Source organism: Chiloscyllium plagiosum, unplaced genomic scaffold, assembly GCF_037043375.1.
Source record: "Chiloscyllium plagiosum isolate Xiang-an unplaced genomic scaffold, Cpla_swu_hap1 HiC_scaffold_43, whole genome shotgun sequence".
Classification (NCBI taxonomy): Eukaryota; Metazoa; Chordata; class Chondrichthyes; order Orectolobiformes; family Hemiscylliidae; genus Chiloscyllium; species Chiloscyllium plagiosum.
Window position 1 is genome coordinate 7,708,224 of NW_028270181.1, and position 23,510 is coordinate 7,731,733.

The 23,510-nt window shown below is 44.6% G+C and overlaps 1 protein-coding gene across 1 annotated transcript in view; it reads right to left on the bottom strand.

Moving 5' to 3' along the window:
- Positions 1-497: 497 nt before the first annotated feature.
- Positions 498-23,510, bottom strand: part of LOC122541917 (testican-2) — an 80,658-nt gene continuing 57,645 nt past the window's right edge. The window contains exons 6-10 of the mRNA XM_043679138.2: positions 21,360-21,479; positions 17,860-18,078; positions 16,212-16,274; positions 9,448-9,585; positions 498-7,281 (exon numbers count right to left, since the gene is read on the bottom strand). Coding sequence (XP_043535073.2) covers positions 7,136-7,281; positions 9,448-9,585; positions 16,212-16,274; positions 17,860-18,078; positions 21,360-21,479 — 686 coding nt within the window. The 3' untranslated portion in view covers positions 498-7,135. The remainder of the gene's footprint in view (positions 7,282-9,447; positions 9,586-16,211; positions 16,275-17,859; positions 18,079-21,359; positions 21,480-23,510) is intronic.

Below are 23,510 nucleotides of genomic sequence, written 5' to 3' on the forward strand. Positions count from 1 at the left end.
ATCCTGATGAAGGGCTCCTGCCTGAAACGTCGATTTTCCTGCTTCTCGGATGCTGCCTGGCCTGCTGTGCTTTTCCAGCACCACTCTAATCTAGGCTCTAAACGCCAGCATCTGCAGTCCTCACTTTCGCCTGGTTGGCTGTTGGTTAATTCATTTTTAAATACAAACCAGGTTTGATAAATTTGCATTTCAGTTTATTGACTTGACTGGAGTTAATCTCCTTTGAATTCACCACCAACTTTTCCAGGGCAACTCGGGATGGGCAATCAGTGCTGGCCCAGTCAGTGACACCCATGACCTATGAATGAATATAAAGACTGGAACAAATTTACTTATATCAGTTTATAAAAATTGAAAACATATAGCGCACAACTACAATAGTTGGAAAATTCATGCATATGGAAGGATAGCAATTAGTAAGAATTAACTGTGATGCTGAGGTGATAGGTGGGAAAATTCTATTGTGAAGCGCAGCTAGGGACAAAATACAACAGTGCTCGGATAAATGGGTTCTTTTTATTATCAAATACAATGTAAATATTGAGAATAAGACATCTCCAAGCAGTTAACATTCAGTACAACAAGATTTATACATTCTGGTAAGTCCCATGTATCTGAAGGCATACATTAATCTACCCAGTGAGTGAAGAATAGGATTGAGATTGATCCATATACAGATTATTAGAGCATTGCAGACAAATCCATTGCCACAGAAAGGAATCAAGACAAAATGCCTCACTACTACCGTGTGACATAAATGGAGGGGGTCCTTCCGACCCACAACCCCTCCCCCAATCCTACCCACTTTCTCTACATATTTCTAGCACTGTGCAAGAATGGGACTGCTGTCTATTTGGAGTTACCCTGTCGTTTTACAATGCACCCTCTAAATTCGCTACATTACGCTGCACGCTGTTGATACAATTTAAGCGGACATGGATTGCACCTTTGCTCCTATGAAAGACGGGCATGCAAACACAACTTTACTCTGAACCCTTCCTCAAAGTTTTCCTGTAAACCGTTTATCAAAGCGGTGAAACTCATAGTAAGATGGGGACTCCGTTGCTTGGCTTGCCTTGTGTGGTTCGTTAATCTTAAGAGGAGTCTGCTTTTACAATTGAAGCACTAAACCCAAATGGTCCAGCCGCATCCCATCACTCATCGGTCCCTTTGCCATCTTAAAATAAAATGCAGAGCATGAGGAGAAATATTTGCCAACCCCTTCCCCCCCATGATTATTCTTATCACAGACTTTCCCCCACCATTCCTGCTGGTTGACCACCCTCCCTACTCATTTTAACAAATTTAAAATCCTTCCATCAGCAGTGCTAATCGCTTGAAATTTACAGTTTTTTAGATACTTTACAGCATTCTTTACTCACATCTCAAACTTCAATAACACGTCAGAGGTGAATAACATCAAGGTGGATTCATATTTCTTAAGTAATACTCAATCTTTGCAAAACAATTTGCACTTAGGAAATTAAAATCCAAATCACATGGCTACAGGACTGTGACTACATAACTTACAGACAAATGAAAGCTGTCACATCCAAATAAGTGATGACTCTGACCAGAGAAATAGAGTGCATAACCGAGAGCATTTGGAGTAATTAATTGGGGAAAGCAATGACCGTTACAATTTTATAAAATGGTTTTTAGGCCAATTGCTTGGTACTCTCAAGTGCTTTATGTTACAAACATTATCTAATTAGAGAGAGAGAAGCTGGAAGTTGTGGAGATCTGAATAGGTACAAGGTCATTTCAAGCTGGTCAGATATAATATAGGAAGCTCCTTCAAACACTCTTCTCTCGACTGGGGGAGCTCAGAAGAGTGCTTAGGTAATACAAGCCATAAGAGTTAAATGTTTGACCAGCCGGGAATTCCTGTGCAGTGTTTAAAAACATTTCAAGATTTTGTTTTCCGATCCTCTATCCCAGTGATGTACTACCAGCTTACACAAGTCAAAGGCCCACAGCTGTGCTGCAATGTCCAGGGCCCCAGGTTGAGGTGTTGGTTGAGGGGAGAATCACGAGCAGGAGCAGGACACTGGGGAGAACTCACCCTGCTCTTCTTCACACAATGTAACTGGATCTTTCCCATTCCCCTCTCCCGAACAGGACAGTTAGAGCCTCCCAATAACATCTTCCCTGAAAGAGGATGTCTCTGACAGTGCAATGCTCCCTCAGTAATGCACTGGACAGTCAGCCTGAGTAATGGGTTCAAGACCCTGCAGCAGTTGTCAGATTTAAGAGAGCCTGTGGCTTTTCGAGCCAGGTCTGATGTTTATACCGGAGCCCTGTACCACTCACCTAGTGTTCTTTGTAGTGCCCTGAGTATAGGCTGGGATAGGTACTGGACATGAATCATTTCACGACAGGTGCTTTTACAAGTCAGTTGTTGATTCTGTGCAGTCTGATATTATTTTTGCCCTTTCCACTGGATCATAATCACAGTGTACTTAGCAAACTGTTTTGGGGGCCTGTGTGAAATGGACGCAAAGTTAAATACCCCTCCTGACTCTTCTTCCCACTGAGGTAAACTAAGTAGTAAGTAATGGGTAATAGACAGTTATTAACATGTGCGCTATGTTGTCCCCCACGGAGGATCCGCTATCAAAGTTGAAAACAAGTTAAAATTAAACAAAAGAACTGGGCATGCTTTGGTATGGGGTTAGCTATATGTGTGTGTGAAGGTCAGAGTGCAAGGGTCAGAGTGTGTATCAGTGTGTAAAGATCAGAGTGTGAAGGTCTGTGCAAGGGTCAGAGTGTGAGGGTCAGTGTGTGTCAATGTGTAAGGGTCAGAGTGTGTGTCAGTGAGTAAAGGTCAGAGTGTGAAGGTCTGTGCAAGGGTCAAAGTGCGAGGGTCAGAGCGTGTGGGTCATTTTGTGAGGGTCAGAGTGCAAGGGTCAGTGTGAGGTTCTGTGACCCTCACTGATGTACAGCTCAGTCTCAGTAACTCCTTTAGTTTATGAATGACTTACTGAAAGATACTGTCAGGGTACAGAGGAGGAATACTGTTTGGTTAATTCTGCACGCTTATCCCATTTGCAGGTCGCAGTCCAGCTCAGCCTTTTTGAAGGCAATGTGCTGTTTCTCCCATCGCACTGCTGAAATTCTTTTTGGCTGGCTCCTGTGCTGAAATGACATTGCTCATTCGGTGAGGTCCCTCCCATTACCTGGAACTTGTACCTCACTGTGTGTCAGGTACGGGGAAGAGATCCTTACAACAAAGCTGCTTCCAGTCTGCCCAGTGTAACCTCCAAGTGCTGGGCAATTCAGAAGCTGCTTATCAGGATTTTCTCCTGCCACTGCTCACTATCAGAATAAAGGCCTGTTTGGAGCTTCACTAGGAATAGCCAGTGAAGAAATTTTCATCAGCAAAAGCACAGAGTTACTTGGAATCACTTAAAACATCAGAATTTTACCTATGTGAGATTTACATCTAATCTGCTACTTTGGTCAGTGTGAGCTGAGTAATGGAAGTTACAGCCACAGCAATTAGTATTTGGTTGGTGTGTCTCTGGTGGGTGTGGGAATGCTTGTGTGTCTGAGAATATGGGTGTACGTACATATCTGAGTGCGTGTGCATGGCTGAGTGTGGGTGTGTCTATGTGTGTGTGAGTATGTGGGAGAAAGTGAGGACTGCAGATGCTGGAGATCAGAGTCAAAAAGTGTGGCGCTGGAAAAGCACAGCAGGTCAGGCAGCATCCGAGGAGCAGGAGAGTCAACGTTTTGAGCATGAGCTCTTCATCAGGAACATTCCTGATGAAGACATTAGGCTCAAAACATTGAATCTCCTGTGCCTCAGATGCTGCCTGACCTGCTGTGCTTTTCCAGCGCCACACTTTTTGACGGTGTAAGCATGTGTGTGTCTAAGCATGTGCATGTGTGAGTGTGCACATGCACAGAGGTATGTTTATGTGTGGGGGGATGTGTGTGAGAGTATGTGTCTGCATGAGTGTGTGTGTGTTTTTGTGTGTGTGCGCATGCGCGCTCATACACGGAACTATGTGTGTGAGAGTATGTGTGTATGTGTGTGTGCGCGCGTGTGCACATGCATGGATGTATGTGTGTGAGAGTATGTGCCTGCATGAGTGAGTGTGTGTGTGTGTGAGTGCGTGTGTGTGCGCACATGCACGGAGGTATGTGTGTGTGAGTGAGTGTGTGTGTGTGTGTGTGAGAGTGAGTGTTTGTGAAACTCAGTTAGCCTGAAAGCTCTGGGTCTTCCAGTTTAAAGGGCTGTTGGTTTGAGTGTTACAGACTGGCACAATCCAAGGCCTCGGGCAGCTGGCGCGATGGGGAAAGGTCACTATCTAGAAGCCTCCCAGCACAGTACAGTGAGGGGCTTCAGCATTGGAAAACCCCTTGGGCTGTCTGCTTAACAGCAATTCAAAATTGCAATCATAAGCTGTAATTCTGCTGCTGCTTCAGTCACATTGGCATCAGGGACGGATATTCTACTTTGCCAACATTTAGCTCAACCAGATGTGAGCTGCTGAAATGATAAATCCTGAGAAAAAAAGGAAATAATCTGAAGGTGAGCCTTGAAGATTTTGATTGACGGGGCTGTAATGACATTGTTTGGCAGCTTTTTCCATTTAGGATTATCCTTGGGAAGAAGACTAATAATGTATTGTCTTGGAAACACACAATCTTTGCAGTTAGCATGGACAGCTACCTTGTGTAACGTAATTGCTGGAAGATACCAGGTAGCTGTTTGTGTCAATTCTCCCCAACACTCTGTCCATCCCATATTTCATAGAATGTGCTCAGTCCCCTCTTTGCTGTTGTTTTGAATCTTTGATCAAGGATGTGACTCTAGTGTGGGACTGATGCAGAATCAAGCAACATGCCTTTGGGGGACTTTAATCTTATTTCTATCTCCTGCTGTGTAAGGATCCCACACACAGTGGACACGCTCTGGGATTGGAGAAACCAATGTTTGGTAACCTGTAAGTCTGATATTTTTGTTACAATACTAAAGTTTCCTCATCAGAAATCCAAGACCTCTGGTTGCTTTGGGTGTAATCTGCTGAAAGTGGAATCCCCGTTGAAGATTGTAAGTATAGTGAGATTCCTCAGATCACCACATTATATTAAATCAAGCAGGATGTGTATTACATTTCACTCCATGTTATATTTGAACGGTTACAAAACATACTTTTGTCGTGCTTGAACAAAGTGTACTTTTTGGAAAATGTTTGTGTGTGTGTGTCTGTACATGTGTTTCTGGATGTATGTGTGTCTGTATGTGTGTGTGTGCATGTGCATAGAGTCATAGAGATGTGCATGTATGTGTTATGTGTGCGTGTGTATATGTCTGTGGGTGTGTGTGTCTGTGTGTATATTGTTGTGTGTGCACGTGTGTCTGTGTGTCATATTGTGTGTGTGCGCGTGTGTCTGTGTGTATGTGTGTATATTGTGTGTGTGCACGTGTATGTAGACATGATGTGTTTCATTGGTGTGTATACTTTTCCTGGAGCAACTGAAAACCAGTAGCCCAATCGCTGGTGAGTAAATAACCTCAAATTCATGGGCATCCTGTCAAACAGCTGCTAGTCAGATATTGGGAAGGATTATGGAGGTAGCTTTAACTTTGAGTACAAGCAGGAATAAAAAATTCACACTTCACTAGCTTCACATTAATAAATCCCTCAGTCCTTCAGACACACAGCCTGACAGTAATACAGATGACTGAATAACAGGGTGATCAGCTACAGGGCAAATCTTCTGCTAACGATAATGTTTCACTCAGGAGTTTATTTCCCAGTGACACCTTTTCAGGAATATTGCTGAACCTGCAAAGAGCTCCCAGAGAGGAACATGATCTCTTTCTGAAATTGAAATATTGAATAGCGTTGTTTGACAATTCTCTGACTTTGAATTAACTCAAAGTCATGGGTACTTTTACACCCAGTGTATAATTCTCAGACCTGAGTGATGTTAAACTTTCAACACTTAAGGGAACATCTCTGCCGGCAGGAAACAGACCTACATTTTACACAGTCTCAGGATTGCTGATTCTCTCCCCCGATCTGGTATCTGAGTCAGTGGAGGTGCTGGAGAAACACATTCAAAAATATTCTTGGTCTCCTGCTCCTGTACCCTCTACCATATGAACACACACACACACAGATTTATCTCCCACTTTGGAATGGGCTTTCTGAGTTTCAAATGAAGCAAACTTGCAGAAACATTACTGGCACATTCTGGTGGGCACTATCCAAAGGGCACTGGCTGAGGAGTTGACATTGTAAGACCATGCAGGATGTGACAGTGGGAGGGCCAGGTGTGGTGAGTGAAGGAGCAATGTGCAGTGAATGATGGGCAAGGGCATAGTGAGTGATGGTACAATGGGTGAGGGGTCAATGGGTGAGGGGTCAGTGGGTGAGGGTGTGGTAAGTGGGGGAATTGTGGTGGGTGAGTGTGAGGTGCATGAGGGGGCAGTAGGTGAGGAGGCAGTGAGTGAAGGGTCAGTGGGTGAAGGGTCAGTGGGTGACAGGGCAATGGGTGAGGGGTCAATGGGTGAGGGGGCAGTGGGTGAAGGTGTGATAAGTGGAGGAATAGTGGCGGGTGAGTGTGAGGTGCATGAGGGAGCAGTAGGTGAGGAGGCAGTAGGTGAGGAGGCAGTAGGTGAGGAGGCAGTGAGTGAAGGGTCAGTGGGTAACGGGGCAATGGGTGAGAGATGCTGACGTTGTACACGATACCTTTCACAAACATTACTTTAAAATGAAGCAGCTGTCACATCCCTCTCTATTTCATGATATTGATATTCAACCTTTGCCTACAGTAATGAGTCCCTCACACCCCTCCCCCTCTCTGGATTGTTTGTGATACAATCTGGATTTTTAAAATTGTAAATTGTACATTTGTCCTGGTCAGCACTATCACTGGGGAGTCTAGCCATTCATTGGTGGTAACATTCTGTGCCCCTTAGTGTCAAGTGTGATAAAATAATATGCAATGAAGCAGCGAGCAGTGTCACTCACTGGTGCCAAGGTGGTCATCAGGAACTGGTAGTGTACACTGTAGGACAGAGGATGAGTTAATCAGAAGGAGTGAAAGTTGTTCATGAAGGGTGGAAAACATGTGCCAAATGGTTAGCAGTGTTTATCAGACAGCTGTTGCGGTGTTACCAAATGTAGCCTCCATCATCCGTCTCCCCAGCTTCACCCTCTTCCTCCTCTGTTTCTTCCGCAGTCTCTTCAGTCTCTTTCTCTTCCTCATCCTCCCAGCCGACTCCGCTGCCAAAATCACCGGAGAAACTGATCACATCCTCTGCAGAAATGACAGAAAACCAGGGTCACTCACAGGGAACGCAATTAGCTGGACAAAGAGCAGACAGAGGGAGGTGGGCACTTTGGGACCATGTTTGGAAGTTCCTTCGCAATGGCCCCACTCTTGTTCCCATTGGTTTCCTGACATGTCAATCTTCACAGAGCCCCACCAATTGGGAAAGCATATCCAGCCTTCATTAACCAATTGGATGATACATGACTGCCCATCGAAAAGCTTTCTTTCTACAATTTTAGAATTAATAGATTCACGATTAAAGGTGAAGCTGTTTCTGGTCAGAAACAGAACAAGAATGAGAGGGGTGCAAAGTAATGTGCAGATGAAGCAAGGGTGATGTGAGAAAAATCTTTTTCACTCAGTGAATAGTTAAGAGTGTGGAATGCACTGCCTGGAATTCAGGTAGAGGCAGGTTCAATTCAAACATTCAAGAGAGACATTGCAGAGTTATTTGGATAGAAATTGTGATCAGGCATTGAGGAAAAGGCAGGAGATTGCCACTGGATTATACAGCCTGACTTGATAATACAGCCCGTGGTGGTATGTGGGTTTGAATGATCTACGTTTGTGATCCGGTGATGGTTATTCACCTGGTTTGATTTCTGAAGCACCCCAAACATTTGCAGGAAAGGTGGAATCCCAAGGCAGGCCAATTCGTGCGAGCAACAACAATTGTAAAGCCCACTGTCCCCACAATGACACCCGAGACATCCAACCCCAGAGAAACATGAGGGACACAGGAGGTAATTTGACCCCTTCAACCTCCTCCACCATTCAATTAAACCTTGCTGATCTGTACCCATCTCCATCTTTATTCCACTCAGCCTTTGATACTCTTATCTAACACAACTCCATTGATCCTTCTGAAAGCTCCAGTTCACCGCCAGTAACCCCAGGCCTTTCAGTCATGAAGTTCCAGAGTTAGACAGTCATGGAGCCATACAGCGTGCAAACAGGCCATTTGGCCCAACCAGTCCCAACGTGATCCCAAACTACTAGCTTTTGGATGAGCGAGTGCTTCCTGAATAGTCTGGCTCTGAATTTACGTTTTTATCCTCCTGTTTGTTCTCCCACCAAAGGACACAGTTCCCCTCTATCAACCTGACCGGAATTTTTAAAATTTTGAAAAGCCATGGTCAGTTTATCCTTCAAATATTCTAAACACAAAGGACCAGCCTGGGTCTCTTAATGCAGCACCAAATTCACCGAGGGTGTTTCTGATTCAAAGCTTTAGTTCTTTTTGTTCACTCTTTCCTGGGACTCAGCTGTCAGTGGCTGGACCAACATCTGTTGGTCCTCCCTCATCGCCCTCAAACTGAGAGGCTTGCTTAGCTGTTTCAGGGGGCTGTTCGGAGCCAATGCAACATGAAAGCTGCAGGAACAACAGTTTAAACTCATTGAGTTCAACAACTTCAGGGCATGACTTTTGTCCCCACATTTTATTTACATCCCTCCCCTCCCCCACCATGACTTGTTTGTGTTTTGTTAGATTTGTTCTCAGCAGAGTGGATCCATTTTCTCCACTCCATACCCACTATTTACACCTATTTTACATCTCCATTGCTCCTTTACCACCATTATCACTCCTATTTGCTCTGGGCGCCCTCACTACCTGCTCCACTTGCTCCTCCTCCTCCTCCGTCAATGGCAGAAACAACTCCATTTTCCAACCCCTTCCAGTTCTGACGAAGGATAAGATCGGAATCAAAACAATATCTGTTTTTCCCTCCACAGATGCTGCCAGACCTGCTGAGTTTCTTCAGTATTTTCTGCTTTGATTTCAGATTCCCCACATCCCCAGTCTTTTACTATAAGAGTCAACCACTCTGTAGTCACATATAGGCCAGACTGAAGAAACAGGGCAGATTTCCTTCCTCTAAGAGCCTTAATGAACCAGATGGGTTATGGTGACACTGAAGAATACTAGAGACTAGATTTCAATTCCAGACTTTAAATCCATTAACTGCCAGAGGTGGGATTTGTAGCCCTGATCCCATAGGATTAGCCCGTACCTCTGGATTATTACTCCAATGATATTACCAACATCTCTCCATTTAGGTGGGTGTCCCTGGGGAGATTACTGTCTGTGAGAAAGGGCAATACAGAACAGCCCAAAGCAGATCACAGCAGCTAGCCAGATGAGGCTCTTACCACAGTCAGGGTTCCCTTTAACCCGGGTTCCTGTCACCTCACTGCCTTGCTGGTCAACACACCAACACTCGCCAGAGTAAGTATCACATTGCAGCTTCCTGTAGTAACCATCCTCATCGCAACTAGGAATGAAGGTGCCTGTAAAACAGAGAACGGAGTTACTCACACTGTCGTCATAATTCTGAACATCAGCTCTTTACAAAGTAGAGTTTAAAAACGTGCATTTCTATAGCTCCTTTTGTGACCTCATGTTGTCCTGAACCACTAAGTGCTTTGGAACTCACTGTTGCATTGCAGGAAACATGGCAGCCAATTCGTACACAGCAAGCTCCCGCAAACAATGAGATTGGAGGTGTGGGTTGAGGGATAGAATGTTGGCTAGGAACAATTTCCCAGCTCATCAACAAATTAGATCAAAGAGATCCTCAAATCCACCCAAGAGTTTGACAGTCAGAGCCATAGAGTCACACAGACCTTTCGGTCCAAGCAGTCTGAGCTGAATGTAATCCCAAACTAGAAAGATTTAAAAAGGACACGAGGAACTTGATTCAGTTTCTCATCATGAGTGCACTGGGTTTAGTAGTGGACATGCTGATGCTCTGGGGACAACGAGAGAACTGTAGGAAGGCAGAGGAGTGACTGACTGACCCCCCCCCCGGTGTTTGGTACAACCTCTAAGATCCCTAAGTCCAATGAATTTATTCCAAAAAAAATTACTTTTGAACGACATTCACAACTGCCACAGAGGCACAACCATTAACAACAAGTGCAATGGTCATCAAAATCAATCTGTTTTAATGCATCCAAGGGATGTGGGCATCACTGGCTGGGCCAGCATTTCTAGCCAGTCTCTAGTTGCCTTCAGAAGGTGATGGTGAGCTGTCCATTTGAATTGGTGGAGTCCTTGTGTTGTAGGTTCACCCACAATGCCCTGAGGGAGGGAGTTCCGGGATTTTGACTCAGTGACAGTGAAGGAACTGCAATATATTTCCCAGTCACGATGGTGAGTGGCCTGGAAGGGAACTTGCAGATGGTGGTGTTTCCATGCACCTGCTGCCCTTGGGCTTTTAGATGGAAGTGGTCATAGGTTTGGAAGGTGCTGTCTAAGGAGCCTTGGTGAATTTCTGCAGTGTGTCTTGTAGATAGTACACATACTGCTGCTAAATGATGGTGCTGGAGGAAGTGGATGTTTGTGGATGTGGTACTAATCAAGCGGATTTCTGGGATGGTGTTTAGCTTCTTGAGTATTGTTGGATCTGCACAAATCCAGGCAAATGGGGAGTATTCCATCACACTCATGACTTGTGCCTTGTTGGTGGTGGAAAGGCTTTGGGGAGTCAGGAAGTGCAATACTCACTGGAGCATTCCTAGTCTCTGACCTTCACTTAGAGTCATAGAGTCAAACAGCACGGAAACAGACCCTGTGGTCCAACCAATCCAGGCTGACTATAATCCCAAATGAAACTAGCCCCATTCCTGTGCTCCGCCCATATCCCTCCAAACATTTCTTATTCATTTTTCCATCAAATGTCTTTTAAACGTTGTAACTGTACCTGCATCCGCCAGTTCCTCTCGAAGTTCATTTCACACACAAACCACTCTCCGTCTAAGAAAATTTCCCCTCATGTCCTTTTTAAATCTTTCTCCATAAAAATATGGCCCCTAGTCTAGAAATCCCCCACCCTAGGGGGAAGACACCGGCTATTCACCTAATCTATACCTCTCTTGATTTTAAAAAGTCTCTACAGCGCGGTGGCTCAATGGTTAGCACTGCTGCCTCACCGCGCCAGGAACCCGGGTTTGATTCCAGCCTCAGGCAACTGACTGTGTGGACATTCTCCCACTGTTTGCATGGGATTCCTCCCACAGTCTAAAAATGTGCAGGTTATGGTGATTTGGCCATGCTAAATTGCACCATAGTGTCCAGGGATGTGTTGGTTAGGTGCTTTAGTCAGGAGCAAATTTAGAGTGATAGGGTAGTGCAATGGGTCTGGGTAGGTTACTCTTCAGAGGGTTGGTGTGGACTTGTTGGGCTGAAGGGCCTGCTTCCATACTGTAGGGATTCTTTGGTTCTATAAGGTCACCCCTCAACATCCTACGCTCTAGTGAAAAAGATCCCAGCCTAACTTCTAGTCCTTGTGGTTGGTCTAGTTCAGGTTCTGGTTAGATTTGTTGAAATCTCTGCTGTCTTAAACTAATTCTGAACACCATACATTAAATTGAAGGAACCACGGATTAGTTCTCTGGTTTTCAGGGACAAATAGATTGATCAAAAGGATGTGTTGACTAATATCTCACTAAATATCTTACTTACAATAAAAATCAAACTAGATTTTGTCAGCCATTCTGCTCACCAATTCCTTTTTGCTTTCTGCTGAAAGGCTCTCCCAGTTGACAGGCTATTCGACTAAACAAGCCAGACTTACGTGTTTTTTGATGTTTGCATACGTGCTTTGGAGATAAACTACACAATCTCCTCCTAATCTAATCTACTGTTTGGCTTACCGCAGTTTAAACCATTTCAAACCACAACCAACCAGCTCCCTGAATTGATGACCCCAATCATTAACCAGCAATTTATCTGCTGAACAATCCGCGATCTGATTTGCTTTTACAAACATTGAAGCACTTTCCAAAACTGAAGCCCTGACACAAATGCCGTTTCACAAGATGTCAGGGAAAATGCATAGGCTGCATACTCTGCCTATGGATCGCCTTTTAAGGATAGGATCTGTGTTGTAGTTCAGTGGAGATTGGATACAGGTTTCCACTCAGTTACACACAGAGATGCAGAAGCACCCATCACACATGTACAGCCATATGTACACACTAAAAACAGACACATGCAAATGCACACATTCACACAAAAACACTCAAACACATAAGGAAATGCATAACAGAAACACATAAACATACAATCACACACACACTCATGCAAACACACACATACATGCAAACACACAGGTGCACAAGTACTGATCACACATGTACACACATGCTCAAACACACCCACATATGCACAAACATCCATTATATACGTGCACACATGCACACACATTCACACACATATTCACACACACAATTCAGATTCGTGACTTCAGCTGGGATGTTACACTGTATCCAGGAGATGGCTGGTGGAGTGAGCTTGCAGGGATTTTATCAAGGTGTTGATGGTCTGCTTGCCTTTAGGCCAACTGAGGTAAATAATTGACCATTAATGACCATTTAACGGCTTCTTGCTGATATTTTGTTATCAGTTGAGGGGGGAGGAGTTAGAATGCTTCACCACCCCTACCCCCATCCCAGGAAGGCTGCTCAGTGAAACACAGTTGTGCTCTGGGCACCTGGGTAGGAAGACCCCTAACTCCTCAGCAGGGAGCTGTCTACTTGGCTCCAACAAGCCCCAACCCCGACTTTCCTTCAGGTTGCTCAGGTCTGAACTGACCTGCAATTCCAGCAATGGCCATACACCTGAGTGGCGCTGCTGGGACTAGAGAAGCTGTTGGCCCTCCAATTGGTCAGCTGCTCTTGAAGGTGGGATGGTGTGCCTCATTCGGGGAAGAAGCCACGATTGCAAACAATTACCTGCCTTAGCAATGCAAAACATGAGTCACAGAGCTCAGGCCAGTGAAGGTAGGCTTGACCGGATATCCGGGCTATTTGTGGGAGCACGCAGAAACCTACCCAATACAACCCTATTATTCTTACACATATCTGAGATCTCCCGACATCTCTGCGCCTCAGTTTCTGCTGACTATTGGGAGGCCTATGGTACAATCCCATCAAGGTGATCACCCCCTTCTTATTCCTGAGTTCCACCCATATAGCTTCACTGCATAATCCCTCAGGAATATCCACTCTAAGAACAGCAGTAATGTTTTCCCTAATCAAACACGACTCCTCTCCTCTCTTGCCTCCCTTTCTATCCTTCCTATAGCATCTCTAGCACAGAACATTGAGCTGCCAGTCCTGTCCTTCCCTCAGGTAGGTAAAAACAATGACTGCAGATGCTGGAAACCAGATTCTGGATTAGTGGTGCTGGAAGAGCACAGCAGTTCAGGCAGCATCCAAGGAGTTTTGAAATCTCCTTGGATGCTGCCTGAACTGCTGTGCTCTTCCAGCACCACTAATCCAGAATCTGTCCTTCCCTCAGCCATGTCTCTGTAACAGCCATAATGTCTCAGTCCCATGCTCCCAACCATGCCCTGAGTTCATCCACCCCTTACCTGTCAGATGCCTTGCACTGAAATAAATGCAGTTTAATTCATCAGTTGCACCTCGTTCTCTGACATGCTCTTGCCTGTCTTCTCCAATTAACTTACTTTCTTTAACTTCTGAACCATCCTCAGCTTTCTCTCTATTCTCACTACTGCTTAGGATAATCCCCTCCCCCTTCCCCAGTCGTTTAAACGCTCTTGAGTAGCACAAGCAAAGCTCCCTGCCAGGATATTGGTCTCCCTCCAGTTCAGGTGAAACCCGTCTCTTTTGAACAGGTCTCTTCTGCCCCAGAAGAGATCCCAACGATCCAAAAAAAAACAGAATCCTCGCACCCTGCACCATCTCCTCAGCCACTCATTTACTGCCATCAGCTCCCAGCAACTGAACAGCCCCCTCCTCAGATCCTCTAACAGGTGAGGATTCTGGTCAAATGCTCAGCCCTCTCTGTCTCTGATCCTTCTAACTCCTGGATCTAGCCTTCTAAAATAACAGATCCAGAAAGCCTGCTGCCTGTTGTTAGTCCACTGCTACTAACACTGTTACAAAACCCTCAACAACTGTGTGAAACAGGTAAATCTCCCAAGCTCAGTCCACTACTAAGAAGTTCCCTTTCTGAAACTGTCAGCCTCTCCCGAACTCTGTGTCTCCCTGTCTCTTTCCTCACATATTATAATTTTTTTGTACTATAAAATTTCCAAAAGTAATGTTAAATGAAAACATTCTGTTCTGTGCCCCAACAGACAAAGAAAAAAATCATTTGAGAAGCTTCCAACTTAGGACCAGTTCCAAGATCGACACTTGAATCATAGAGTCATAGAGATGTACAGCACAGAAACAGACCCTTTGGTCCAACTCCTCCATGCTGACCAGCTATCTTAACCTAATCTAGTCCTATTTGCCAGCATTTGGCCCATTTCCCTCTAAACTCTTCCTATTCATATACCCATCCAGATGCCTTTTAAATGTTGTAATTGTACCAGTCTTCCTCTGGCAGCTCATTCCATACACACACCACCCTCTGGGTGAAAAAGTTGCCCTTAGGTCCCTTTTAAATCTTTCCCCTCTCACCCTAAACCCTCTAGTTCTGGACTCCCCCACTCTGGGAAAAATACCTTATCTATTTACCCTATCCATGCCCCTCATGATTTCATTAATCTCTAAAAGGTCACCCCTCAGCCTCCGTTGCTCCGGGGAAAACAGTTCTAGCCTGTTCAGCCTCTCCCTATAGCTCAAATCCTCCAATCGTGGCAACATCCTTGTAAATCTTTTCTGAACCCTTTCAAGTTTCACAACATCCTTCCTATAGGAAGGAGACCAGAAAGACACTACTCTCCTGCCACCTTTGTTTTACGTGAATTATTCTTCTGAGGCAATATCACTTCCCCAGAAGAACATTTAATGAACTATTTGTTTTTCAACAATCTAACAGCTTTCAACTTCTGATGTTCCTAGTACAAGCTCAGTAACTACCAGACTTACTGACTTTGATACCACTGTGTGACATGACGGACTTTACTAAATTGTGTGTTTTGTAGCAAAAGGCATAAAATAAGATACAGAACATTCAGATGACAAGACAGTCCAATCTCCTGCTTTATAAAACTTATAAATAGCAAGTTAATGATTGGGAATACCTTTCATTTCCATTCTGTAAATTAAAGACACCTTGCATTTTACAACATTTGTAATTATTATTTATCACAGAATTGTTACAGTGCAGAGGCCATTAGCCCATTGTTCCTGCACCGGTTCTATCCCCGAGTGCCAATCTCCTGCCTTTCCCCACACCCCTGGGCACTATTTCTATCCAAATAACCATCCAATGCCCCTCTGGAATGTCTCAATTGAACCTGCCTCCACCACAGTTCCAGCCAGTGCATTCCAGACCTTAACTATTTGCTGTGTGAAAAATATTTTCCTCACATCACCCTTCTTTTATTTGCACATCATATTTAAATATGGCTTCCCTTTCTCTTCTCTTTTACGAGTGGAAACAGATTTTCCCTGTCTATTCTATCTAGATCGTACATGATTTTGAAATCAGATCTCTTCTCAGCCTTCTGCAATACAGTGGCTCAGTAGTTAACACTACTGCCTCACAGCGCCAGGGTCCTGCGTTCAATTCTACCTTCAGCTAACTGTCCGTGTGGAGCTTGCACATTCTCCCCGTGTCTTTGGGGGTTTTCTCCAGGTGCTCCGGGTTCCTCCCACACTCCAGAGATGCACAGGATTGGCCATGGGAAATTGCACATAGTGTCCAGAAATGTGCAGGATTAGATGGGTTAGGCCTGGGAAAGGTGGGGATAGAGGATGCCCTTCAGAAGGTTGGTGCAGACTTGATGGGCTGAATGGCCTCTATCTGCACTGTGAGAATTCAAGGACTTTTCAAAAGCATGCAGTTTTGATACATTTCCATCTTTCTATGTGCACTGCAGAGCTGAGGTTCCTTGACAGTTAATTGCACAGAAGAGTTCACTTAGCTGCGATTTGCAATCTGGAGGCTGTGAGCTAATGAAAAAAGATGACAGTCTCCAGCCGAGACTCACCAGGCACTTTCCGCACCGCCTCTTGCAGTTGGATCTTCTCGAGCTCAGCCAGGCAGGGGGGCTCTGTGTCAACACAAAGAGAACATTAATTGATCAACCAACAGCATTATTCCACATCCAGTGAAAACACCAGCACACCCTTCACAGGAGCACTCTGCGAATCACAGCTTGTGAGGAGACAGCAGGAGAGATGGGGAGGTTGGTTTTCAGGAGGGAGGGAGGGAGAGCTGACCAGGCACGAATGGCTGACCCCTTTCTCTATGTTCGATGTTTCTAAGTGAGTCAGGAAGGTTCAGACAGGCATTCCACAGCTTAGAGTCCAGTGATTTGAACAGTGGTGGAATGACTAAAACTGGAGATGGACAAGGGACCAGAACTGGAAAAATAGCCACAAGATTGAAAATTCAGAAAAGACTGGCACAGTGACTCAGTGCTGCCTCACAGTGACAGGGACCCAGGTTTGATTCCAGCCTCGGGGGAAGTTTGTACATTCTCCCCGTGTCTGCATGGTGTGACAGCGCTGCTCCTTTAACAAGGATATACTGTCCTTGGCTTCTTTTTCAGAGAGGTCGGAAAAGCAGCGATTCTGAAAAGTCTAGGTTTTGAAAGGTTTTAGGGCCATTTGATTATAGTTAACAGATACTGCCTCAAGAAAAGGGCTTTCGAGTTTTGAAAATAAAAACACTGGTACAATGGAAGGGGAGTGGCCAGTTCTGCCAGCTCAGCCTTTCTCTGGTTTGGTTTGGTTTTAACAAGCAGGCAGTTGTGAAGCTGCTGGACCCAAGCAGGTCCATGCAGGTCGATCCTCTCCCTCTCTGACATCTCTCTTGTAAGACCCTGTGTTTGATTTTACCTTTTGTGCTAAGGGGTGTTTATGGGGAAGGTTGCAAGCATTTGGAACAGCATCACTAAGTTGGGAAATTTTATTGGTTTTCAGCTAGGTTAAGTTATTCTATATTCTCTTCTCCTTTGTTTGTGTTTCATTTGGTAATCTTGTAAATAAATTCTGTTTTGTTTAAAACTAAGTGGTTTGACCAGCTGCAATCACTCCTGGAATATCCACTATACACCTGCTTAAAAAAATTAGCAAAGTTAGGGTCTGGGCTACTTTCCTGAATGTTTTGAGGGGTCTGGCCTGGTCCACAACAGTGGGTACCCTCTAGGTATTCCAGTGTCCTCCCACAACCCAAAGATGTGCACATTAGGGTGGTTTGGCCATGCTAGATTGCCCATAGCGTCCAGGGATGTACAGGCTAGATGGGTTAGCCATGGGAAATGCAGGGGGTGGGGCTTGTGTGGTGATGCACTTTGGAGGGTTGGTGTGAACTTGATGGGCTGAAAGGCCTGCCTCCAGACTACAGGGATTCTATGATTCTAAAACATCAACTGGAAGAAATCAGCGGAGAGCCTGGCACAAAATGTGTGGGGGCGGTTATGAAAGGAGAGGGGGAGGGGCAGCAAGAGGAAATGATTCAGTTCAATACAATGAAAACTGAAACTGTGTTATTGCTGAAACAGGGTTTGTCTTGTTGAAAGTCAACTCATCCAGTTGAATTTGGGCACATTCCATAAAACATTGGGTGGACGTTGACTGGTGAAGGAAGGGTCCATCTACCAACGCTGACATTGGTATCACGGCAACACCTACTTTCCCTCCAGAAGCAGAAGCACCATTCAGCCATGGAAACATGTCCGTCTCTGTACGTGTCGCAGGAGTTGAAGAAGGGTCTCACACAGACTTCATATTTGTCCAGATTAATGGCTGCAAGCTCTGCCTCATCCAGGAACAGGTCCACATCCGTATCCAGCTTGGAAAACATCCAACCGACCGAATCCCTGCAGCTGGCCACCATATTCTTATCCAACACTTCACCAGAGAGAAAAAAAAACAGAGATTATGACTAAGAGAGAAGCTAGTTATGGCTAAGAAATAAAGCAAATCCTTAGGTAAACCAAGACACTATTTTAGTTTATTCATTCATGGGATGAGGGTGCCACTGGCAATGCCAACATTTATTGCCTAATTGCCAAGATGGTAGTTAAGAGTCAACCCCATTGCTGTGGGTCTGGAGTCACACAGAAGCCAGACTAGGGGAGGACAGCAGTATCTTTCCCCAAGGGATATTCATGAACCAGAAGGGTTTTTCCTGACAAATGATTCATGGCCACTATTAGACTCTTACTTCCAGAATTTCACTGAATCCAAGTTCCACCATCTGCTGAGGCAGGATTCAAACCCAGATCCATGGGACATTCCCTGGCTCTTTGGATGAACAGGTAATACCATTAGGCCATTTCCCAGCAGAAACATTCTCTGAGAGAATACACTGAAATTTCTAGGTTGACTTGGACTCTCTCAATTGGCTAGACTTCAGCCTATGGTGGGGATTTTACTGTGCCAAAACCAAATCCTATCTAATACGGAGGTGCAAGATGCACACGTTAGTGAATATAGTAGTCATGCTGTGCATAATAAGTACCCACAATTGGATGAATGGCCGGATGGTCTTTTTAAGGGTTCCTTTGGATTGAGGGCTGCATTTCCTTGGACGGGCATGAGAAATGGTACTGCAATGTGGAGACAGACCAAGTCAAACCCAGTCCAAAATTTGGAATGTAATTGGTGAAATGTTCTTGAATTCCATGTTACAATCCTCTCCCCCCCTTACTCTAAAGATCTTAGGTCACACCACAACAGGTGGAGGTGTTGGTGTTGGACTGGGGTGGACAGAGTCAGAAGTCACATGACACCAGGTTATAGTCCAACAGGTTTATTTGCAATCCCAAGCTTTCAGAGCGCTGTCCCTTTGTTACCACTTCACCCTGATGAAGGGGCAGCGCGCCGAAAGCTCGTGATTGCAAATAAATCTGTTGGACTATAACCTGGTGCCATGTGACTTCTGACCTTGTCCACCCCAGTCCAACACCAGCACCTCCACATCATGGATAAAGATCTTAGTGAAATTTACGAGTTCATGGCATCATGGAAAAGTTGTGGTTCTGTTCGCCGAGCTGGGAAGTTGTGTTGCAGACGTTTCATCCCCTGTCTAGGTGACATCCTAGAATCATAGAAGACATCACAGAATAGTCTTATTACCTTCACTGGCTCTGTCAAACAAAATATGGAGGTGCGGGTGTTGGACTGGGATGAACAAAGATAAAACTCACACACCCAGTTATAGTCCAACAGGTTTATTTGGAAGTACTAGCTTTCAGAGCGCTGCTCCTTCATCAGGTAGCTGAATGAAGGAGCTACCTGATGAAGGAGCAGCAATCTGTAAGTTAGTGCTTCCAAATAAACCTGTTGGACTATAACCTGGTGTTGTGTGATTTTTAACTTTGTCAAACAAAGCAACAAATCACACAACACCAGGTTATAGTCCAACAGGTTGAATTGGAAGCACACTGGCTTTCGGAGCGTCGCTCCTTCATCAGGTGGTTGTACAAACCCATCCTGTTCACCAATGTCCTTGAGGGTAGGAAATCTGTTGCCCTTAATTGGTCAAAATCAAAGTACCGTGCCTGCTGGAAATCTGAAGTAAAACATAAAGTGCAGGAAAACTCAGCAGGTCTGGTATCATCTGTACAGAGAAAAACAGAATTAACGTTTCTGCTCCTGTGTGACTCTTCATACTTAAAACATTCATTCTGTTTCTCTCTCCATCAGTGTTGCCAGCGCTGGTGAGTTTCTCCAGCACTTTCTGTTTGTATTTCAGTCTTCCATGTCTGATCTGGTCAATGTGTGGCTCTTGACCCACAGCGATTCTTAACTGCCCTCTGAAGTGACCTGGGAAGCCTCTTGGTTCAGGAACAATTAGAGGTGGACAACAAATGCTGGCCTCACGTCCCATGAAAGAATAGAAGAAAACCAACAAGAGACATATTAATGTTACTGCATGGTTACAACACACAGTAGCTGTACTGGTGCTGGTATCAGGCTAGAATGCATTGTACCTAAGCTTGAATTGTACTTATACTGTTGTGGAAAACACACAACTACCCAACAGCTTTTTCTTTCCTTTTACATGGTTGTTTGAGAGGGTAGGTCTAAGGTGATTTTTAATTAGTGTGACATTTGGAGAATACCGAGTGTTTAGGAATTAGACTGCCCTTCCTGAGGATGTGGTGGATAGCGATTCAATAATAACCCCTAAAAGGGAATTGCATTAATGGTTAAAGGAGAGATAAGCAGTGCAGTGATAGTGGGAACAGGAGGAGTGATGGGACTAACTGCTTTGTTTGATTCGGAGATGCCGGTGTTGGACTGGGGTGTACAAAGTTACAAATCACGCAACACCAGGTTATAGTCCAACAGGTTTAATTGGAAGCGCTAGCTTTCGGAGCGCTGCTCCTTCATCAGTTAGCTGTGATGAACCACCTGATGAAGGAGCGACGCTCCGAATGCTAGTGCTTCCAGTTAAACCTGTTGGACTATAACCTGGTGTTGTGTGATTTGTACCGAAACGTCGATTCTCCTGCTCCTTTGATGCTGCCTGACCTGCTGCGCTTTTCCAGCAACACATTTTTCAGGCAGAGGAGCAGAGCCAGTTACTGAAGACCACTTGAGTAAACAACTGGTGAGTCCTTGGGTTTTTTTTTAAAAGGTTGGAACAATAGAAGCAGCCTGGGTGGGCATGGCCAGCTCTCACAGAGCAGGCTCTCTAGTTGGTTTGTAGTTTTCGGTTCAGCTTTAGACAGGAGCAGTTGGCATCTCGACAGAATCGGAAGCTTCAGTGAATGTCTCTTGGCTGTGACTCCCTCCAACTTTTCCTTTTTGCCAAAGGGTGTGGTTATGGGATGTTACAATATGGGAACAGTTAATTAGTAATTGTTACTGTATCTATTATTCTGTTAAGTGTTCCGAAAGAGTTAAGTTACTCTAAATTCCTCTTTCTTTATAACCGCAGTGTTTAAATAAATTGCTTTTCTTAACGTCAAATAGTTTGACCAGCCAGATTGCATCGGGAACAGTACAATTGCCTTTAAAATAAGATAATGTCAGGCTCTAGGCTACCTTCTTAAAATATTTTGAGGCAGGGTCTGGTCCATAACACATTGCCTATGATGGTAGGTGCAATTTGTACCAGTCAATGTCTTGCTCTGAGTGCAGCCTGTTCTAGCTGCTGGGAGAATCTCTCTGAAGCTTACCACTGGATGCACTGCTCCCAGGTCTCCCTGAACTGTTCTGTTTCGCATTTTCACGCAGCAACTGGAACCAGTCCCTGAGTCGATCGCCGAGATCTGCCAAATCCTGGCCGGTGCAGTCAGCTGGAGAGGAGAGAGCCAATGATGCAATTACTTGTGGAGTGTGTAGCATCATCGATACTCTGAGATATGGGGGTGCGGAATTTGAACCCTTAGACTGTTAGTGAAAGAGACGATGCGCTGTCAGTGAAGTATGCTCGAGAAGAACAATACACCTGTGAGAGTCAAAATTAAACATTTGGGCGAGTGTGGGAATAAGGGGAAACAAGCCCTTGGATCACCTGCTATACAACAGATCTGAACTCAACCAAAGTCAATGAAAATGAGCATCTTTTAAAATGGGCAAAAAACACGGCTTCACCTCTGCACTATCTCGAGCTCCCTTGCTCTCTGTCCCTCCCATCTCATGTGCAGGTTAGGTGAGTTGACTGTATTCTGGGATGTGTAGGTTAGGTGCATTAGTCAGGGGTAAGATTAGATTACTTACAGTGTGGAAACAGGCCCTTCGGCCCAACAAGTCCACATCGACCCTCCAAAAAGCAACCCACCCAGACCCATTCCCCTACACCTAACACTACGGGCAATTTAGCATGGCCAATTCACCTATCCTCCACATCTTTTCGACTGTGGGAGGAAACCGGAGTACCCAGAGGAAACCCATGCAGACATGGAGAGAATGTGTAAATTCCACGCAGACAGTTGCCCAAGGTGGGAATTGAACTCAGATCCCAGTGCTAACCACTGTGCCACCCACAAAATGTAGAGTAATAGGGTAGGTGAATGAGTTTGGGTGGGTTAATCTTCGGAGGGTCAGTGTAGACTTGTTGGGCCAAATGGCCTATTTCCACACTGTAGAGATTCTATGATTCTATGTCTAAATCTATTGCAGGCTCATGGATAGCAATTAGGCACTCTAATCATCTACATCGCACAAATCCCAGGATGATGATAGACAGATTAGATGGAGTGAGTTGTTTAGTATTACCAATTTCCATGTCCACATTTTAATACTGTATTTAAGAACAGTTCAAAAAATATTTGCACTAATTCTTGGTGCACCAATTGGCAAATGACAAATCCAAAGTTATGGATTACACAATTAATGACCGGGGGATATTAAACTTACCACACTTTAGGAAGGAGATATTGGCCTAGAAGGCAGTACAACCTAAGTGGCAACAATGATATCTGGATTTCAGGGGTTACTTTATGAGACTATACAAATTAGGTCTGTTTTCTCAAGAATTTAGAAGGCGATGGGGTGATCTGATTGAAATCTTCAAGATATTAACAGGAAAAGACAGGGTAAAGATAAACTATTTCCACTGGTTGGAGATTATAGAACTAGGAGGCATAGTCTGAGAATTAGGGCCATATTGTTCAGGAGAGACGTTAGGAAGCATTTCTACACAACAAAGGGTGGGAGATGCTTGGAATGCTCTTGCACATGCTCTTTGGACGCAAGATCAGTCAATAATTTTACATCTGAGATAGATACATTTTTGTTCAGCAGATGTACTAAAGGATATGGGCCAAGGGAAGCTATAGAGAGACAGGCCATAGATCAGTCATGATCTCATTGAATGATGGAACAGGCTTGAGGGGCTGAATGGCCTACTCCTGTTCCAATGTTTATACAACATTAGGAAGAGCACTGGAATCCTAGACTAGAGGTCAGAATAATTATTTCATGCAATTGGCTATTCAAATGCAGAATTCAAGTGTCTAGCCTAGCCTCAATTAGGTACTCAAATCCTGGGGTCGAGAGTGAGATTTGAAATTATATAATTAAACATTCACAACCATTTCTCAGGGTAAATGATTTTTAGATATGGACAAAGTGAAAATTAGGGTTTATTTAGGTGGATAAAAATAAAGGAACATTGAGGCCCATGTACACAAGTGTACAAATAGAGACAGAGCTTAAATGGCAGCCTAACTGTAGCCGAGATGGAATCAGAGAATTTTACAGTACAGAACGAAGCCATTTGACCCATCGTGTTTGTACTGGCTCCCAAAAGAGCTACCCTGCTGGTCCCACTAAGATGTATATTTTTTTTCTGACTCTAGCTTCGTTCTTCAAAAGGTTGATCT